This window comes from Typha angustifolia, chromosome 13, assembly GCF_048772165.1.
Source record: "Typha angustifolia cultivar Huaian chromosome 13, ASM4877216v1, whole genome shotgun sequence".
Lineage (NCBI taxonomy): Eukaryota > Viridiplantae > Streptophyta > Magnoliopsida > Poales > Typhaceae > Typha > Typha angustifolia.
This window is the reverse complement of record NC_133251.1, coordinates 13,266,434-13,285,463: the sequence shown is the minus strand read 5'-3', so window position 1 is coordinate 13,285,463 and position 19,030 is coordinate 13,266,434. Positions and strand designations below refer to the sequence as shown.

Genomic DNA, 19,030 nt, shown 5'->3' with positions numbered 1-19,030 from the left:
GCCTCAACGTTGACCATACCGATGGCATACCAAGCACTCTTTTAGCAGTATTCTCTCGTCGTCGCTGCTTGACGTGCCTGACTTGAGGAAGAAGATGTCACTGTAATCCACAAGTTAAGTTTTTATTTATTTGATTCAACCCAACTCAATCTATCTCTCTCTTTATCCTCGAACTAGGGCATGCAAGTGATGAGCGATGACGAGTAGGATGGCAAGCTCAATAATAAGCAGCAAAAAACAAAGATTATTCTCTATCGTTCTTTCTCTGTCTCACAGCACAGGCTACAAGTGCCGCGACAGGGAAGGTCATCCTTGACTGTACCTTACCATATAAACAACATTTGGACAACTACTTCATGCAGAAGAAATGGTATACGATCTGTAACCACTGAGCTGTAAGCACAGATAAGCAATAAGAAACAAGAGCACACGGGGGAACTGCAGGAAAGAAGCAATAACAAAGACACCTATAGCTCTCTCCTTTTCTTTTTTACATAATGAATTATGATCCCCCTTTCTGGTGAAGAAGGTTGGTAATTGTCACAGATCTCATCAAATCTCAGAATCATATCTGCCTTACTAAAAAGTTGAGGATTAAAACCATATACAAGAAAAACTTTGAGATATGAAAGAATAATAAATGTTTGAGCAAACTTGTGACTACGTCGAGAATATGTCTTATGCACAACAAAAATGCAAGGGGCCAGAAGCTGCTATCTTGGGCGTCTGCCTCTATCTGTAATATTATTTGAAATGCAGGCCTTGTTGATCAGCATGATCAAAGAGATTGAGAAATTGTGTAATACTCAGTCCACGTGCTGTTTTCTCTTGAGCCGCAGATTGATATACCAAGTAGCTAGCTTGTGAAGGCTCAAACCAACTAGTATTTTGCAAATGGCGAGCATGACGTATGTCAGGGTGGACCACAAGAAGATCCAGAATAATCTCCAGATAAATGGGCCGGAGGGAAGAAGGTTAGCATAAACTGGAGTCAGCACTCGGATAACCTAATTTAAACAAATAATAATAATTGATGGTTCTTTAACAAGTCAACAGAAACAAAAGAGTTGGTTTTGTAAATAGATATCATCAGACAACCTACCACACAAGCTGGTGCAAGAGGGATGAAAGGAAGGTCCTTCCGACGTTCATCGGGCTTCTCATTTAGAGTCTGTGAGATAAAAATCACAAGATGTAGATGTAATGGGTTCTTGACTCAATAAACAGAACCAGGGATAAGCACGATGAGAACAAATTAGCCACAACGAGACTGAAATTGAAGAAAATTGTTGCATGTCGAACATTCTATATGTGCATATTTTAGCTTTTTGTATACTTCAATCAATAGAAATAAAAAACAAAAACAAAACTCAAATCCTAACTTCATCATCTGTCTCTACAAAAATAGCACTTAAGTCAAACTTGCACATGTCCAATATCTCCACAGTCCACACGATCGTTCCCAGAGAGACCCCTATCTGCTATTTAACTGTCAAAGCATTTTTTTAAACATATATCCAACCTAAGTGCTCTTTGCAACAATGGATGAACCTCCTCTTGGGTACAATCAAATGCAACATGCTATTTCAAAAAGATTTAGGAATTTAACCAATTTTTAAAAAGGAAAAATTTACAACTGTATTTTTACGCTCCTTTTTATTTTTATCCTACTACATAACACTTATCCAGATTTCTGATAGATTTCATTCAAATTTTTACTATGTTGTCATATTGCCTTACTGATCCCAGCTGGTACAAGAACACCTAGGCTTAAATTTCAAAGAGTACTTCTAAATATACAGAGAGAGTAATGGAATATTTGCCAGACAACTCAGCACATGGATGCAAGAAATGCAATCATGCACAGAAGTATTGAGTTTGTCTGCCTGCCTGTATTTTGTGTAATTGGATAAACAACAAAATGATGGACATACTTATAGCTACAATGTTACCTTCTCTATAGTGAAACTTATGAGACCTTTTATTCTGTTAATGACAGCTCATATCATTTCTCCATGCAACAAAGTACAAAAAAATCAGTGAATATAATTCAAGCTCTTACTAGTTAAAACTTAAAAGAGAGATACAAAGACAAAACAAAGAATTTGTAGGCATAACACTTCCTCCATGATTGTAAAATATTAATGATAAAAAGAATCAAGAGGAAGAATTCATTATTAGAAAGAACCAAGCTTTAAACTTTCTATAGCTTATTTAGATCACAAGCTCAATATATCAATAGAACCATGATGGCACAGCCCTAAGGGTAATCTAATCTAAAAGAGGAGGATAGTCTTACCTGCTTGCATAGATCTTCCAAAAACTCTGAATATGCAACTGGTTTTATTTCATTAAATTTGGCAAGAAATGAATGCTTGATTGCATCAACAAGCATTTCACACATGAACACCAGAAGGGCATTCTGAATGGTTATAGCAAAGATAAATGTAAGCAGTCAATAAGAATTCAAGTCAGCTAAATTACTTCTTTTGAAAGATAATATCTACATTTTAAAATGTATAACTTACTATAAGAAAACTCTCAAACCATGATCCCTCGGCCTCCAGGATATTCTGAGCTAGAACAAATAATAGAAAAGCTGTGATGTGGAATCTCTCCACAATGTCTGCACAAAAGGAAATATCAAGAATAAATGAAATTTATAATATAACTCATTAAATGTTTAAAAAATGAGGAAAACGGTAATGGCAGAGGTGTCACTAATCAACTAACTAAGATGATTCCAAGATATGCAACTTATTGTATATTTGTATAGTATGATGTTTGAAATCTATAAGGAAAAAGAAAAAGGACGAAAATTCAGATTTAGCTGTAGTAGTAAGAATAAGTGCTTAAATCAACAGGTAAGCAGTCAAATTCTGTGATAAAAGATGTGTGATAAAAGTTGGAGCTCTAGAAGGTTCCAAATAAACAATCTGTCACTAATTTTCTCATTGTCATGAAATAAAAATCATAAACAAGAGTGAACATGGAATAGTTGATGAAAACCTAGAGGATGAATTCACAAATGTGGAAAAACATAATTCCAATTATTAATCAAATAATCAGGGTCAGAATACTCATGAGACCTATGAATTCAAAAGAACATCTTTCTGAAGGCACCTCAAAGAGTTAGAATCTCGAGTGCAAAGAGAATAAGACAGTTACATATGAATGGTGAGGAGAACTTATACAATTACAGATATAGTGACTGCAAAGGTGAATGGGGCAGCCTTTAACCTTCAAAGTGACCCTGTCGGAGAGGCAAAGGAGTTCAAAAGAAGAAATAGCAAGGAAATGAGTGATGGCATTCCTTGGGAGGATACTAATCACCATTTGTGTATTGCATGCCATTAGAAACTGGTAGATAACAAAACACCAAAATCATAGTTCAATAAGAGATGCCTTTTCTTTGGTACAGAGGAAGGCAAATGTTTAAGATAGTTCTGATCTTCACTAGTTGAAAAAGAAATAAGAATCTTTGCATATGTAGAACCAAATAAAGAAGCAAGAAATAGCAAACAAGCTGCATATTTTGGCACAAAGAAAATATAAAGATCGAGAAGAAACAAACTCACCATAGTACACCAAATCATGAAGGTTCTCTTTGCTAACACGTTTGAATACATTGCTTTTAATCTCAGCAAAATTACTTGACACAAGTAGAGCCAACAAAGCATTATTATGGGCAATAATACATGTTGATAATGTGATAGCCTGAGCTAATAAGACAAAAGAATGAACAAGTGCGACTTGTTAAGGAAACCAAAATAATAGAAATATCAATATAAAGGAACAAAAAGATAGGAATAATAAATTGTTGCAAAGGATATCAAATGCAATGACAGCTATAGTTTCGTCTAAGATGAATCTCATCAGTTCAAATGTTGTTTTATCTGGTGAACAATTTGAAAGCCCCTCTGCAGAATTGAACAATACTTGCAAAATATCCTCCCCAAAAGATTGACAGAGTTTATCAAATATCTGCCACAAAATTTAAGAAAAGTTAAATGAAAGTAACCATTAGCATATACATCCAACATCTTATACTCAGGTTTCTCACCTCTAATACATTGTATATCACATAGAGCTTGATAGTTCCTTGGCCACGAATAACATGGTATATTAAGCTAATATCTGATGCAAATAAAACATTTGAATGGGTTATACAAAACATTTTGTACATTCCACACCTGCATGTTCAAGCTAAAAAGCAAGTAACAAGCCAACCTATCATTTGCAAGGAACTAATTCCTAGCACTAATACAATAAAACATCCATAATCTGACAGTTCAGCAGCATTTGGTCTCACGAATTGCCTGCCACAGAGTGAGTAGTCAACATCACATTTAACAGGTTATGCATGTTGCCAAAAGAAAGGATGAAATGGAAAGACAGATGGTCCATACATGCAGTTCAAAGATGACTTGTCCTAAATCATGTGAAATGCACATCATCAAAGAATATTGCCAAAATATTATGAATTTTCCTCATAAGTGAATGATTAGGAGTATGAAAAGTTAATAGAATTTTTGTCTGAGAATTTAAATATGAAGTTATATTACTATATACATCAAGAAGACAAGAAGAAAATCAACAGAAAAATTATTTAGTAAAGCAGGGAGACAAAAACATTTCCACAAATAAAATCTCGATGTTTGCTAACATCAGGGTTTGCTAATAATTTGTATCATTCTTGTCAACAAGAAGCCATCCTGAAATGGCTATCTTATCTTTCTGATAATGTTCTTGAAATTGGTTTCCTGCAAGACATGGGCTGAAGCATTCATTATTGCAGAAACTAGGTGTCCTTGTAAATAATATAGGCAAGGCAAATTGAAAGATGTACAGAAACTGTGTAGCACAGACTGAGTGCAGGGACACTACCCTGAACCGACCAGCATGTTGCATGAGTCGTTCTTGTTTAAGGAACTAATTAATCCTATGCATGAAAGGGTGTGGGTGTTACAAGCGCAACATTTTTTTTTTTTTATGTTTGTCAGTCCAGATATCCCAGGAATGGATATAAGTACTTGGCTGGTATATATCTACAGCAACAAATTTTTGCGTAAATTTGAGTACAGATTATTGCAACCTACCTGGTGTTTACAACTCTCCAAATAGCCATTAGAATTCTCGCTGGCATAATAGTTAGCATAGATAGAAACGAATCCAAGCATACGAAGAAACCTGCAACAATAAGCTGCAGCATTGTAATCAACATCAGAAATGCAGTTTCTATAGGAAAACAACAAGCTATATTAAACATATTCATAAAAAAATAAATGACGCTTATTCATGACAAGGGAGAAAAGGGAAAAAAACAAGTGTATCACTCTGTTGACTTTGAATCTTGAGAATATAAACTACAAGACCATAACTGTATTGGACATTAGCATATGTAAAATCATAAAATATGTCTGACGGTATATAGCTCAAATTTCAACTGCAAGGTACTTTTATCTATTTATACCATCTACTTGCTTCATTGCACCACACCATGGGAAGATCCTTGACCTTTGCTAACAAGGGAATGAACGATCCATGTAATCTCTTCATAATCACACAAACAACAATGCATGTTTGCAGGAAATTCAGACTATAACAGAAAAGAAAAACCTATTTCATATATGTCAAGCTGTAGACATAATTAGAATCACTACAACGTTCGATTGACTCAGTATCTTTTAAATAGCCAGTTTTATATATATGTATAGGAAAGTACCCGTTCACATCTCCATGGCACATGAAACATAGTATTATAGACTCTCTGTCGTTTCTTCTCATTTCCTGCAGATATTGTGCTCCTGAGTAAATTTCCATTGTATACCTCTCCAATAAAATACTTTAAAGGCGTCTTATCAACAGATGAGAATTCTGCAATTAATCAATAATCAGAAACAAATATATCTCATGCAAATTAATAATACGTATGTAAAGCATCCACCTTATAACATATATTGTTAACTAATAAATTATAATAGCTCATAATTTCAAGTGAATACAAAAGGAAAATGTAATAATACCTAATAACAACATATCCATGTAACAAATAAGACTCCACATAATATAGATACCAATTTTCAACTGATTTTGGCAGAAGCATGTACATTAACCACAACATTCTCATAAGACAAGGAGCAGCATAGCAAAACAAAGTGATTGAAGTTGTAGTAGCATCACGGAAGCAGGTAGCAGTGGAAGAAAGTTGGATCAAATAAAAGTAAAACAAAAGAAAATAAATCAAGCTTTGGATCTCACTTAATATAAAAAAGAAGACATTGCAATTTAATTCAATGTTGAGGTTCTTTCTATGTTTTGGAAAATCTTAGAAAGATTGCTCCCGAGTTGCATGACCCTGACCTCTGTTAAATCTATGCGAGACTGCCTACAAGTTTTCCAGGAATACCTCTATTGCTTAATTTTGGTTTAGCAAAAGAACTGCAACAAATATCTAGGCATCAAGGCAACAAAATTTCCTCATCTCTTCTGATTTTACTTTCCAACCATGTATTGTGCCCCAAAAATAAACTATTATACAATAATTATTATCCGGATCTCTTTCTTGTGCCTGCCTATTCATAATAGAAGAGAAATAAAATTTAAGACAGGTATAGTATAAGGCGGAAGAAAATAGCAACTAAACTCCAAAATTGCGAGGTATTTCCTTGATGTACTCCAACATTACAGGTATAATCAATTTAATGATTCTAAGAGAGCAAGGATGCTTTAGATATGTATCATGAAATGATGAAAGAAAAATTATAACGAAGAGAGATCCTCTAAGCTCTCATCTGCAAATAATTTGCATTGGAGTCTTGTAAGAACTCAACTATCATAAACAATCAAGATAAACCACAGCGTGACACTTCAATGAACAAAATGTAATATTATATGCTACAACCAATCGGATTCATACAAAATAAAATCCAGTTAAGGAGAATGAGAGAATTGCTGTACCTCCAAGAAGATTTGGATTCTCCGCCATCATCCGATTCCAATCCAACGACTCCTCCTTCTCCAATTTGGTAGCCCTCCCATTCGATTCCGGTCTCCATTCCCCTGCCGAACTCTCCCTTGTGCTGTCCACCTCATCTCCCATCTCACCAATCGCGTTCCCATTCGCATTCCTCTGCCTCAACTCCACATAAGAGACGCAGCTCTCTCGGGAGCTCTCGACCACCGTGTTCTCGTACACCGTCTCCACCATCGATCTGTCCGCCAAAACCTTGAACCCGATCTCATCCCCGCAGCACCCGTCGAATGGCTTCGGAAAGATTTTCGCCGCTGCCTTCTTCTTCTTCTTGGAGGCCTTGGATTTCTTCTTACGGCGTATTGGGAAGCCGCCGTCTTGTCCGGCGTGATCGGAGAGAGGACGGGGGGAGAGGATACCGTCGTCACCGGAGCTGTCGCCGGCGAGGAGCTCGAAGGAGAGCTGCCTCCCGACGGATCTGATGGACATCTGGCAAAGAAAAAGATCGAATCCAAGGAAGAGAAGGGGAGGAATCCCTAGAAACCTCGCTGAACGGGTGAACCGATCACAGCGCGGGTGAGAATATATATTATAGAGTACTCTGGAGTAACGGCCACTTTTTCTCCTTTTTTTTTTTTTCTTTTTGTTATCTTTCTGCAAATAGCCCTGAATAGTCTGCCACCATGGCACCATCCCTCCACTCAACACCATCACTGCATATTTGCAATTTACACCCACATTATCTATTTATTTGACATATACCCCCCCCTAGCGACAATTAGATGGTAGCTAACAGCACGGTTATTTGCAAAATATATGCAATGACTACTGACACTTTGTAACTTGCAAACATTGAACCAGCAAACCCTAGTAGAGTTGTTAGGTATTTCCTCATAACTAAAAAGGTCATAGATTTAACTCCAACCCCAAATAATATTATGAATAATTTGATAGCTAGTGACCATTCGATTGATGACTTGATAATATTAGAGTCTAAACTTGACAGCTAAAAGCTTGATCGAACCTAAATACCTCTATATCTAATAAGAATTGGCCCTCTGTACGGCCCTGATATCTAACTTTCGAGTTTATGAACTATCAACAAAAAAGAGAAAAACTTGCAAACGTTGACAACTGATAAAGTTTTCACAATATATAATCATAAGAGAAGGGGATATTTGCAAAACTGTTACAACCATCGTTTAGCCCACAAAATTTGATCGATTTAATTTAATAGATATGAAGAATTAAACCTCTATCATAAGTGTGGTAAATTGGACTACAGTAGTGCTTTTAATAATTAAAATAAAATCCACTAAGAACAAATATACACATGTCGAGTTTGTTTTAGGAACTACAACATTATATCCAAAAGATACAACGAGGTCATTGATTGATAAGGATTAAACAGAAAATAAATGTAAGACAATACACAAAAAAGAGAGAATGAGAATGTTCTTTCATGAACCACCCCCCTTTGATTTGCTCATGCCTTTTGTCTGTCTTTGATCGTTCTTCATGAACCACTGTGCTACTACCTCTTTCTCCATTTCTTTCAGGTCCCTATAAATATTTACATAAAGATTATACTTTCAGAGGACTAACCAAAGAAACATCTAGATAAAGTGATGAAAAGGTATCATAAGAATGTTTCACATAAAAATAGATGACTCTTTATGCACACTTGAAAATATACAACTCCTATAAAGTCTTGTCTGAGGAAAATCCCTCATTACTAGATGAAGAAGCTGAGCAGATTAGTCACTCCATATTTCCTTGGTTTTAACAATTCTTCTCAAGTTACCAGAAAGATGACTCCATTACTTTTAAAGGCTTCCAAGATTTACCATGTAAACTTTGAAATTTGAATTAGTGAAATCAGACAGAACTGGAAAACAATATAAAGTTTGTGAAGATAACATCACACTCCTTTTCCCCTTTGACTGTAGCTTTGTACATTTACTTATCAATCTAACTGGATATGGATCTTCCAAATTTGCGTAAAAGATGTAAACTGGTTCTTTGGTACTTGATTTGTCAACACTGCACCTAGACTACTTGAGAAAAGATTAATAGCACTGGAAACTAAATTAATAAAAAAATCATTTTAGTTATTGTGTATCTTCTCTATCATACATTACAAAAAGGACAGCATCAAGGTTAAATGGATAAATATTGCCTTCACATTATAAGAGTTAATCGTACATCTTACCTCTAATCACCTAGTCAGAAACTACGGAAGGGGCATCATCTTCATCTGGATGCTTTTCAGAGCATGATGGCATATCGGCTGACATGAATTTGAAATCCTCTGATTTGCTAGTTAACTATAAGATCAAGACGTAATGTTCCTATTAGACTCATCGTTTAGACACTTCGTATGCAGCAGTTTGAATCCCAACAGAAAAATAATGAAAATATAACATTATCAACTAAGCAATTCCCAAAAATATGCATAGGTCAACACAATTTAAGATGCAACGAAAGTGAAGAATGACCAGCTTCAAGTTGACAACAACATTATGCGAGTTGGTACCTGGTTCCTAGCAAAATAAAGGGGAATATATTATATCTGTCCTTATGCTTTGCAGTTACATAGAGTCAGTTCATCTGATTTCATTTTTATACTTAGAGAATAGAGACCCTTGTGGTTTTTAGAATAGTATAAAGTAAGTCCTTGTGTTTTGGAACTTGTTAAAATCACTCTGTATAATTTTAAGCTATAAGAATATTAGTTAAGTAAAACCACATGGACCATTTTTGTAGTGTTGCAACCAACAAGGAAATCTTTTATATAAAAATAACCACAAGGACCAATTTCTAGAGTTGCAAACCATAGAAATATCTTTTACAAATTAGAACCACAGGGATCAATTCTATGAAGTTCCAAACAACAGGAACAGATTTAGTAGTTTCCCCCTATAAAGGATCTTACAAGGGGCTCATTATGTTACATTGAGGCTTTGCAGAAATAGTGATCTACCTTTGTGATGACAGTTTATATTCACTAATGAAAACAAGGATTAAAATTTGTGTCTCCACATGGAAAAAGTCTGTGTAAAGAATAAAGATGTTACGTTCCAATATAGCGATCATTCTCCATCTCTACATTGTAGTTCAAAGAGCCAACTAAATATAATAAAATAAAACTTAACTGCTAGTAAATATTATAAAGAAGACCATGTTAGGATGCCAAAAAGTAGAACTTGTTAATCATGCAGGGAATGGAAAATTTGGTGGCAGATACAATAAAGCTCTTACCGAGAAATTCTGCACAAGCAAACTAGGGGGCGGAGGTGGCAGCTCTTCTCTCTTAGTGTTAGTCCTAGATTCTGAGGTGCTCACTGTAAGAAAGCTGTTAAAAGTAGCATTAGCACAAGTAGAAGAGGTGAATTGCCCTGGATGTCAAGCACTGCGAGGAGAAAATAACATACTGTAGATTCATGTATCTAACTTTGATATATCTATGTTGACAAATAGATACTAAGAAATATAATATCTGTCTGACTATTTATCTATGAATGTCTACAGGGAAAATGCTTATGTATGTATATGGTCTTTCTTGGTACCCTTACCACTCAACTTTCTATTTCTTATATTGTACTAGAATTATTAACATTAGACATATATGTGATCAATTTTACTAGTAGTATCCTCAAAAGCACCCAAAGTTTGTCATTTCCAACATTCAGCTCCCTCTTCTCATCTATTCATTCATCAACTTCTTTTTGGTGACTACTTCTTATTGTTATCTAACCTTACTTTTAGTGGATGGTGTTGCCTTCATCGATTGTCCTTCTTTTCTATACACTCCCTCTGAAACGCCCAATCCATCATTGCCCTTTGATGAAATGTTATGCATGGCCAAGATTTTAAAAAGCACTATACTTAGGAAGAGAAGGAGATGAAAATATATTTTCAAGAGAATGAGTACTTTATTAGTGATGGCAATTCCAACCCAAATTGACCAATTCCTTCTAGACCCACCAGAAAATAATCATTCACATCTGTGAAGCATGAATATGGATAGGAGATACGGGGATGCAAAGATACGGATACGGCAATGCGAGAAATTCTTAAAAGTAGGATACGGATACAACATGAATATCCCAATAAATAAATAAATAATATATTTTCAATATGTTGTCAACCAATATAACATATGATAAAAAATGAATGATAATGTAAAAGGAAAAAATAACTACAAATTTGGTATCTATATACCTAAAACTTTAGAATAATATTTTAATAGAAAATTATATGAAACTCAAAATGTTAGTGAAACACTGAAATCTAATTCAACTATAAATCTACAATTAATTTGAATTTTTAAATGGCTTTCAAGTTATATATTTAATTCATTATCAAATAATAAAGCTGTAAAGTATCATAAAGGATTGGATAATCGTATATATAAAGTATATATTTTATATCATCTTTAAGCAAAAAAAAAGAAAAAGAAAAATGATTGGATAATCAAGAAATATATCAGAGCCATATCGATACCATAGCAGAATATTAAATTTTTTTATTTAAATTAAGATACTCCTCCAACCGTATCCGATACATATCGGACCATATTAGTGTCGTATTAGTATCTGATACATATTGGATACTCGTACGAAGGGGCAAACGAAGTATCCGTGCTTCATAGGTTCACATATAACCCGCACTCTAATACAATTAAACTTTAAGAATTAGAAATTAATTATCCATCTTATCCAAAAGCAAATAGAGAGAGATGGAAAGATAGATATTAAGAATTATAACAGCTCTGTGCTGAAGCTAGAATGCGTTAGCTGTAAAGAACCTCTCAGGACACCACATACATACTGGGAATTTGAAATGCTCTAAAGACCTTAATGACCCACCTAAGACATAAGCTACATAGTTATATGTCAAATCTCAAGGAAGGATTATTAGTAGAAGAACAACAAAAGAGTTGATCCATAGCATATATGAATACATGCATAAATATTATATAAAATTGGTTATCACCTTCTAACTTATGTGAATCACTGAATTGTGAATCATTAAGGGAACTCAAGTACTCAACAAGAGCATTCATATACACTAAGAAGAATAGTCTGGAAGTAGGGCAATGACCAATAGTGAACTGATATAGGATACCTTGCTGTTTCAAAAAAATTCTCCAAAGGTATATCATCTTTTGTTTGGCCAAGCTTAACCCTTGCCTGAATGGTACAAAAAGACATCATGTTATTCTAAAAGAATTTTCATGCTAAAGTGCTATAAAAAAAATCCACTAAGTGTAGGTTGATAAAACAGATGATAATATGGGGAACCAAAAAAAGTAGCATCTTCTGGAAGATATCTTTTATCGTATAGTAATATGGCGAAATAGCTGAGATTAGTTAAACAAAACAGATGACTAAATGGGATCCTCTGAAAACCAACATATTAGTTCTTTTGAGTGGACGTTACTGAAATTTTTTGACGCATTTATATTTTTGAACAAGAAAGAATCATCCTCAAAGGCAATTCTGTGCGGATTTCTGCATGCCACATGAACAAAAAGTATGGAGATTCAGATTTGACTATGAACTCAAAGTACAAATTTAACGCATTTAAGACATTGCTTAGATATTCTCATTGTTTACCTTAAAATCATCCTTCAAGGGGTACTCAATATTCTCTTCAGAAAAGAATTGAAAGAGTTCGAGTGTGCCATCTATTCCAAATTCCTGTCAAATCATCAAATAATTCGAGATATAAAAACTTACACAGAATTATAACAGTCGGTGAACACACAAACATAAAAAGTACACACTCTGTTCAGTCCTCCATTCACTAACAACTTTGCTACTGGAAACCCAGCATCATTTTCTTCGTGGTTGTAACGAAATAGCGGCTGGAATGCTTCGTTTGTACTACAAATCGACGGATGTCGCGCTGGTGATATGATCGTCAAAGCTTGTTCTGAACGAGATATTGTATCAATCTTAGCCTAGAAATTAAAACAAAATTAGCAAATTAAATAGATCGCAGAATTCAAACTCCGATAAGAAGATCAAAGGAACGCGTACTTACTTTGGCTAATTGAATCCTTTGGGATATCTCGGACAGCTTATCCCGCTCCTCGGCTGTCTAAGGATAGAAGAGCAAAACCCACCAAGGAAGGATGAGAGAAGAGAACTGAGGAGGAATAGAAGGCGAACAAAAGATTCGTTATATTAGATTCTTTTACTCTTCTGGAAATGGCGGCGAAGACTCGATCCGCTGCGCGCTGGAGATCGAGAAGGGATCGTCCGAGCTGCCGGTAGCTCGCCACGTGTTCCTCCCTCCTCCGGCTTCCGTCCTCCGAGACCCTAAGCATCCTTCCCTCCCTCTCGTCGGACCCCCAACGCGTTTGTCACGTGCGGAGAGCATGCGAAGCTTGATTTAAATTCCATGAGAAAGAAATTAGTACATAGAAATAAATATATATATATAAAAAATCCATCCATGATATTATTCTGACAAAAAAAAAATAAAAAAGAATTCAATCCATCAATGAATCAACTTTAAAATGTCAAACTATAAACTGATCATTAATAAAGGGAAGGGAAAATAATTATGAGATCCAAATCCATCTTAATTGACTTCTAATCACAGCATTCATTACAATATCATAGAGGCCCAATCTAAGAGACCAGATTTTTTTTAAATATTATTTGAATAAAAAATTTAATAGCAAGTTAGATTTATTACAACGTAAAAACTCTATGTGTAATTATTTAAATAAAATATACTCAAAAAAATAGCTGAGAATTTGAGTATTTTTAATTGGTAACGCGCGATGATCGTTCTTGCTCTGCATTAAAAGTTAACATTAAAGTAAGAAAAAGTCGTCATGACGACGTGGTATAGTGCAGTCTAGCTAGATTCCACGCAATCGGACTTGTAAATTTCCATTTAGCACCCTAGTTGATACCTTATTTACAATTATATCCTAAATATTAGGTCAACTTTAACCTTAGGAGTTAAGCAAAGATATTGAATGTAACTTCATACCTGTTTTAAGTGAAAATTCATAATAAGTACGTTGAAGTTAACTAGAGGCTAAGATTGAAGGTTGTTAACAAAAAGTAATAATAGCTGACCCTTTATCCGATGCATTCTTAGCATAACACTTCTTAATAATATTAATATTATATATATATATATAAAATGTGGTACATCCTGAGATTCTCCTAGCAAAATATGAAAGTTGAATAAATTAACGTACCAAATACCGGCAATTGTTCGAATTTCCCGCTGGTGTTATAAGACAATTATGCCGACACGACGGTACTAGCGACAAATTCCCCCTAATTCTCCATTCCTCTCTCTCTCTCTCTCTCTATCTCTCTCTCTCTTCTGACCGTTTGAGTCGAATCCGGAGCTCGATCGCTGCGGTTCCTCCCCGATCTCGTCAATTCTCTTCGAGAGTCTTCGATATGGAGGTGAGTAGAGAGCTAGCTGAACCCTAATTTTCCATTGGATTTTTTTTTTTTTTTTTTTTTTGTCGTGGTTTCTTCTTCTCCTTGTTCCTTGCAGCATTTAGGGTTACTTGATCCGAGTTCTGCAATTTGCTGCCTGCTTTAGATGACATTGTTGTGTCGGTCGTTGGTGACTTGTTTGGATTAGGAGTTTTCGATTGTTAGATCTGAATATTCTGGGAATCGCGAATGCTGCTCATTTTTCCTTGTAATTGAATATTCTTGCTTGGGTGGAGGAATTGGGGTTCTTGGATCGCGATGCTAAAGGTTGTTTGATGTATTATTGGGGGTTGTTTGCATTTCGTTCTGATTCTTTAGGATTAAATAAGAACATGTCGATAATTGGGAGTTTACAAGTTCGAATCATAGATGAGGGTCAAAGGTGCAATTCAGCATGAATGTTAAGTTTTATTTTTCTAATTCTATTCCAGCCTGCTTTGTTTTTTTTTTCTTCTAATTTTCAGATCAGAATTCAGTTATCAAGACTTTCTTTTGCTTTCCAAATTTTTGATTAAAAAGTGGGGAAAATCATCTTTTCTAATTCTACTCAAAATTTTGGTCTTCTACCCATCTCCTGCACTTAAAAGTTAAAGGCACATTGTCTCTGATGAAGTCCTGGAACTGGAAACTTTGCTAAATATAAACACTTTTAGACACTGAGATACGGCAAAGCATCATAAGAGTAATACGAGTTTGACTGCTCTCTTTATCCTGTATGATCTGCCAAAAATTATATAAATAGAAGTTCAGAATGTATATCTCCTTTGCCTAAATTTATAAATTACTACCGGTGGTTGTACTTTTGTTGCATTCAAAATAAGTGAACATTTAAATGGATGCTCAGGTGAAACTAGTTTGCTTAACCTGTCACCTGGAATGTGGCATTGCATTTAAATGTCTAAATGTGACTCCTGTTACAAAGTCATTGCTTCTACGTATTTGCTGATGCAAAGTGTGGACTCTTTGGTGAGATTTGAGAAGTTATTCTCTTATTGTAGTACCTATATTCTGATTCTCTCAGCTTGTTCCATTTTTATGTGTTAAAGAGACTTGCATTCCTACCCACTGAATCTTCCCACTTGGCTTTGTTTTGCTAAGTAAATCCTAGAAAATTAGAGGCAACTAGCAAGATTGACTATGTCGTTATAAAAGTTTGAGTGAAACAAGAAGGTATGCGAACTTGGATTATTCTCCATTTTTCTTCCCTTACTTTCCACATGAGGCCCTTAAAGGAACTTGTTCTATTGCAGGTTCCAATGGACCAGGGCTTTCTGAGGATGGAAATGGATCCTCCATTGACCAAGACATCAAATTGGACAATTGATGTTTCAGAGGTGAGAGTTCCTGTGAAGTTCTGTAATCTGAAACAGTGGTAAAATGATAATAGTACTTCATACTTTGGCTTGATTCCATGTATTCTGGTGGGATATTTACGGTTTAACGGTGTTCCAAATGTGTTAATTACTTAATTATTATTAAATCATGTTCATTATAGTAGTCGTAAACTGATATATTGCATAATTTATACTGTCTGACTCAATCTCGTGGGATAGTCTACATAGATATATCTTCTGGATTGTAAAAAATGTCAGAGTTTGTTTAACTGATTAAGTTTATTAAACTCTACATGCTGACTGTGCAGCAGAAAGTTGCAGCTAATTATGCATTTGTTTACTTATTTTCCTAACTCTCCCTGTGATGTTTTGAGGGGGGTTTCCCTATTTTTATTTATTTGTTCTCTTAGGATTTAGTTAGGCTACTTATCATGGTATATGCAACATGTGACAACTCATTTCTTATGTGCAGCAAGAAAATTTACACCTGTTTGAGAATTAATATGCTCTTGTACTTATCCTTTGTAGGTAAGAACAGTGAGAGTCGGCAATATTTCCCTTGATGCATCTGAAAGGGATATAAGGGAGTTCTTTTCCTTTTCAGGAGACATTGAATATGTTGAAATGCAAAGGTTATCGTCCTTTCTACTCAGTATCTTATATACATATATATATACGTGTGTGTGTGTGTGTGTGTGTATAAATTGATTAGATTCTGAAAAACTGCCTTCACATTTAGCAGTGAAACTGAATGGTCTAAAGTTGCATACATCACTTTTAAGGAGTCACAAGGAGCGCAGACAGCAATGCTTCTTTCAGTAAGTTCAACTAATGTGGCAACTTAGCTTGCTTTTATGTCTCTTTTCACATGCAGAATTTGCCTTACAGTTCATGCCTCTGTTGTTTCCATTGTAAATCTGGGATTTCCAAGTCTTTTATCATCATATCTTATTGATTCAGGGAGCAACCATAGTTAATCGGTCCGTCACTGTAACACCAGTTGAGAATTACCAGCTGCCTCCTGAAGCCTACAGAAAAGTACTGGTAACCGCTGATCATTTCTTCATATTTCTTATATCACATTAGCAATTTCAAATGACAAAAAAACCAGAAACACACGTCCTCTCAAAAGTTGGTGGCCTACTTGGTTAATTTCTTTTAATATAAGGAATAAAAATGTTCTTTTACTATAAATTTTTTGGAACTAACATAATTGAATAATTAGGAAACATGTGCAGAGGTTGAGTTTTGCTGAGATGAAGCTAGTGGTGGTGCAGGATAACTTACGCAAAAATTGATTACGATGTTTAATCAATGTCCACTGGATTCTATATAGCACTTTAATACAGCTGGGTGCTTTTATTCAAGTAGAAAGTTACCTTGTGATGGAGAGGAGAACCCAAACTTACATAGTAGGAAGTAGTAAGAGAAGACATTGTAGAACTTAATTTTGCACAAACACTTTGCACTAAATAGAGGTAAATGGAGGGAAAGCATCAATATAAGCTCCCTCAAATAGTTGGTACTAAAGAGTAAAGACTTGTTTTAGTTGTTATCATTGTAATAGACAGAGTTATGGATGAATAAAAGTTAATTTTTTCTTCAAAGATTTATCAGAGAACCTTTCTAAGATGGAAGATTCTTATGCTTCTAAACAGATGATATACGAAAGAAAAATGAAAGTCTGAGATAACAACCTTTTATGATATTAGTTCCTGAGAGCAGAAGGTATATTGTGAGGATAGGTGTTTACTGTTAGTTTCCTCTTCTTGTTTCTTATCAAAATTAAAATTATTGGGCTGAACTTATTTCAGATTTCCATTGTTTCTTCTTTTTATTTCCTTTGGTGGTGCAAAAGAGAGGGGAAGTGTCGCCTACCGAATCTGCAGTCAAGAAGGCCGAGGATGTTGTGAGTAGCATGCTGGCCAAGGGTTTCGTCCTCAGCAAGGATGCGCTCAGCAGAGCCAGGTTACTTGACGAGCAACATCAGCTCCTATCCAGTGCCTCTGCCACAGTTGCTTCTCTAGATAGCCGCATCGGGCTGAGTGAGAAGATCAGCATGGGCACATCCATCTTCAGCAGCAAGGCAAGAGAGGTGGATGAGCGCTTTCAGGTGTCTGAGATTGCAAGGTCCGCAATTTCTGCAGCTGAGCAGACAGCCAGCATTGCAAGCTCAGCCATCATGAGCAACCGCTATGTGTCAACAGGGGCATCGTGGTTCTCTAGTGCGATAGGCATGGTGGCCAAGGCGGCCAATGATGTGAGCTCGATGACCAAAGAGAAGGTCGGGAAGGCCGAGGAGGAGAAGAAAGAGATCAGCTGGAAGGAGCGGAATGGGATTGTGAGTGAGTTTGCACAGATCCACCTTGATGAGTCATCCCTAGGGGAGCCTGCAACTCTTCCGGTGGAATCAATGGATGTTCAAAAGCTCCAGATTATATGAACTAATGCTTGTCTGGTATCCCTTCACTTGTTCATTTGTTCTTTCATTTGAATATACGTCATTCTTTGTATCACTGCACTGAAGAAAGACCAGATCTATATCATTCGGTAACATTGTAAAGGTTGTATCGAATTCAGACGGCCAATTCTTTAGTAACATGTAGAAGACTCGAAGTGTTAAATCCGTTTGCCTGAGCTCGACTTTTGTTGATACAAATCTTACTGGGATGGGCTTCTTTTCACTAAACTAACGTACTTCGGGAGGAGTGCAACATAGTAAGTGTATTTGAATGCATGTTTTGAGTACTGATTAGGATCTGATACTCCAACGAATTACAATGTCTAAGCGCTAATCAGAGTTCTATTTTTTTCTCCTTTATTTCCCTTTTATTTATGGATAGTAGGAGCTAACCCTCTGATGCTACACCGCAAGCACAAGCCGAAGGGGTTGCTTAAGGAAACCAAAGTAGATGCTTTGGGTGTGTGCAATGCTTTTATTCTTTCGTGGACAATTTAATATCGAAAAGCTTTTCATTACTTAAAATCTACAGCACAATTTGGGTCAAAATTTTGTGGGACATCTCTTCTACTATTAACAAACTTTTCTCGGTTCTTGTGAAAGCTCACTTGGACTTACTATGCTTTGCTGCACATGATTAGCGCAGGTGTTCTCCAACAATTGCGGGAGTACAACTACTACAATCGCCCATCGGGCCCCATAAACGACCCAGGGACAGATTTTACTACGCATCAAGATATTAACACGGAGGTGGAGCCTATATGTGATTCACAACCAATGG

At 35.7% G+C, this 19,030-nt stretch overlaps 3 protein-coding genes across 10 annotated transcripts; 1 reads left to right on the top strand and 2 right to left on the bottom strand.

Annotated features, from left to right (window-relative positions):
* Positions 1-382: 382 nt before the first annotated feature.
* On the bottom strand, positions 383-7,596 carry LOC140774983 (protein POLLEN DEFECTIVE IN GUIDANCE 1-like). The gene is made up of 11 exons (XM_073118191.1): positions 6,961-7,596; positions 5,726-5,877; positions 5,100-5,203; positions 4,231-4,319; positions 4,064-4,137; positions 3,834-3,984; positions 3,579-3,746; positions 2,529-2,626; positions 2,300-2,422; positions 1,103-1,171; positions 383-1,007 (listed from the first exon to the last, which is right to left on the bottom strand). The coding sequence occupies exons 1-11, from the start codon at positions 7,460-7,462 to the stop codon at positions 807-809; spliced, it is 1,731 nt and encodes a 576-aa protein (XP_072974292.1). The 5' UTR covers positions 7,463-7,596; the 3' UTR covers positions 383-806.
* A 668-nt stretch (positions 7,597-8,264) lies between these two features.
* LOC140773912 (uncharacterized) lies at positions 8,265-13,377 on the bottom strand. 4 transcript variants are annotated; one of them, XM_073116693.1, is made up of 8 exons: positions 13,182-13,373; positions 13,025-13,081; positions 12,765-12,941; positions 12,595-12,678; positions 12,104-12,168; positions 10,235-10,328; positions 9,186-9,300; positions 8,397-8,536 (listed from the first exon to the last, which is right to left on the bottom strand). In XM_073116693.1, exons 1-7 carry the CDS (start codon positions 13,308-13,310, stop codon positions 9,196-9,198), a joined length of 711 nt encoding a protein of 236 aa, XP_072972794.1. In that variant the 5' UTR covers positions 13,311-13,373; the 3' UTR covers positions 8,397-8,536; positions 9,186-9,195. The 4 variants fall into 4 exon arrangements, 2 of the variants coding, with proteins under 2 accessions (XP_072972792.1, XP_072972794.1); XM_073116691.1 differs by lacking the exon at positions 9,186-9,300 and having other exon boundaries at positions 8,265-8,536; positions 13,182-13,377; XR_012106540.1 differs by lacking the exon at positions 9,186-9,300 and having other exon boundaries at positions 8,410-8,536; positions 10,235-10,317; positions 13,182-13,375.
* Positions 13,378-14,252: 875 nt separating this feature from the next.
* On the top strand, positions 14,253-18,414 carry LOC140775086 (binding partner of ACD11 1-like). Of its 5 annotated transcripts, none has more exons than XM_073118340.1 (7): positions 14,253-14,418; positions 14,513-14,721; positions 15,705-15,788; positions 16,317-16,420; positions 16,531-16,606; positions 16,749-16,826; positions 17,647-18,414. In XM_073118340.1, the coding sequence occupies exons 2-7, from the start codon at positions 14,713-14,715 to the stop codon at positions 18,229-18,231; spliced, it is 936 nt and encodes a 311-aa protein (XP_072974441.1). In that variant the 5' UTR covers positions 14,253-14,418; positions 14,513-14,712; the 3' UTR covers positions 18,232-18,414. The 5 variants fall into 5 exon arrangements, with proteins under 5 accessions (XP_072974441.1, XP_072974439.1, XP_072974443.1 ...); XM_073118338.1 differs by having other exon boundaries at positions 16,749-16,832; XM_073118342.1 differs by lacking the exon at positions 14,513-14,721 and adding an exon at positions 15,553-15,624 and having other exon boundaries at positions 14,254-14,418; positions 16,749-16,832.
* The last annotated feature ends 616 nt before the right edge of the window (positions 18,415-19,030 follow it).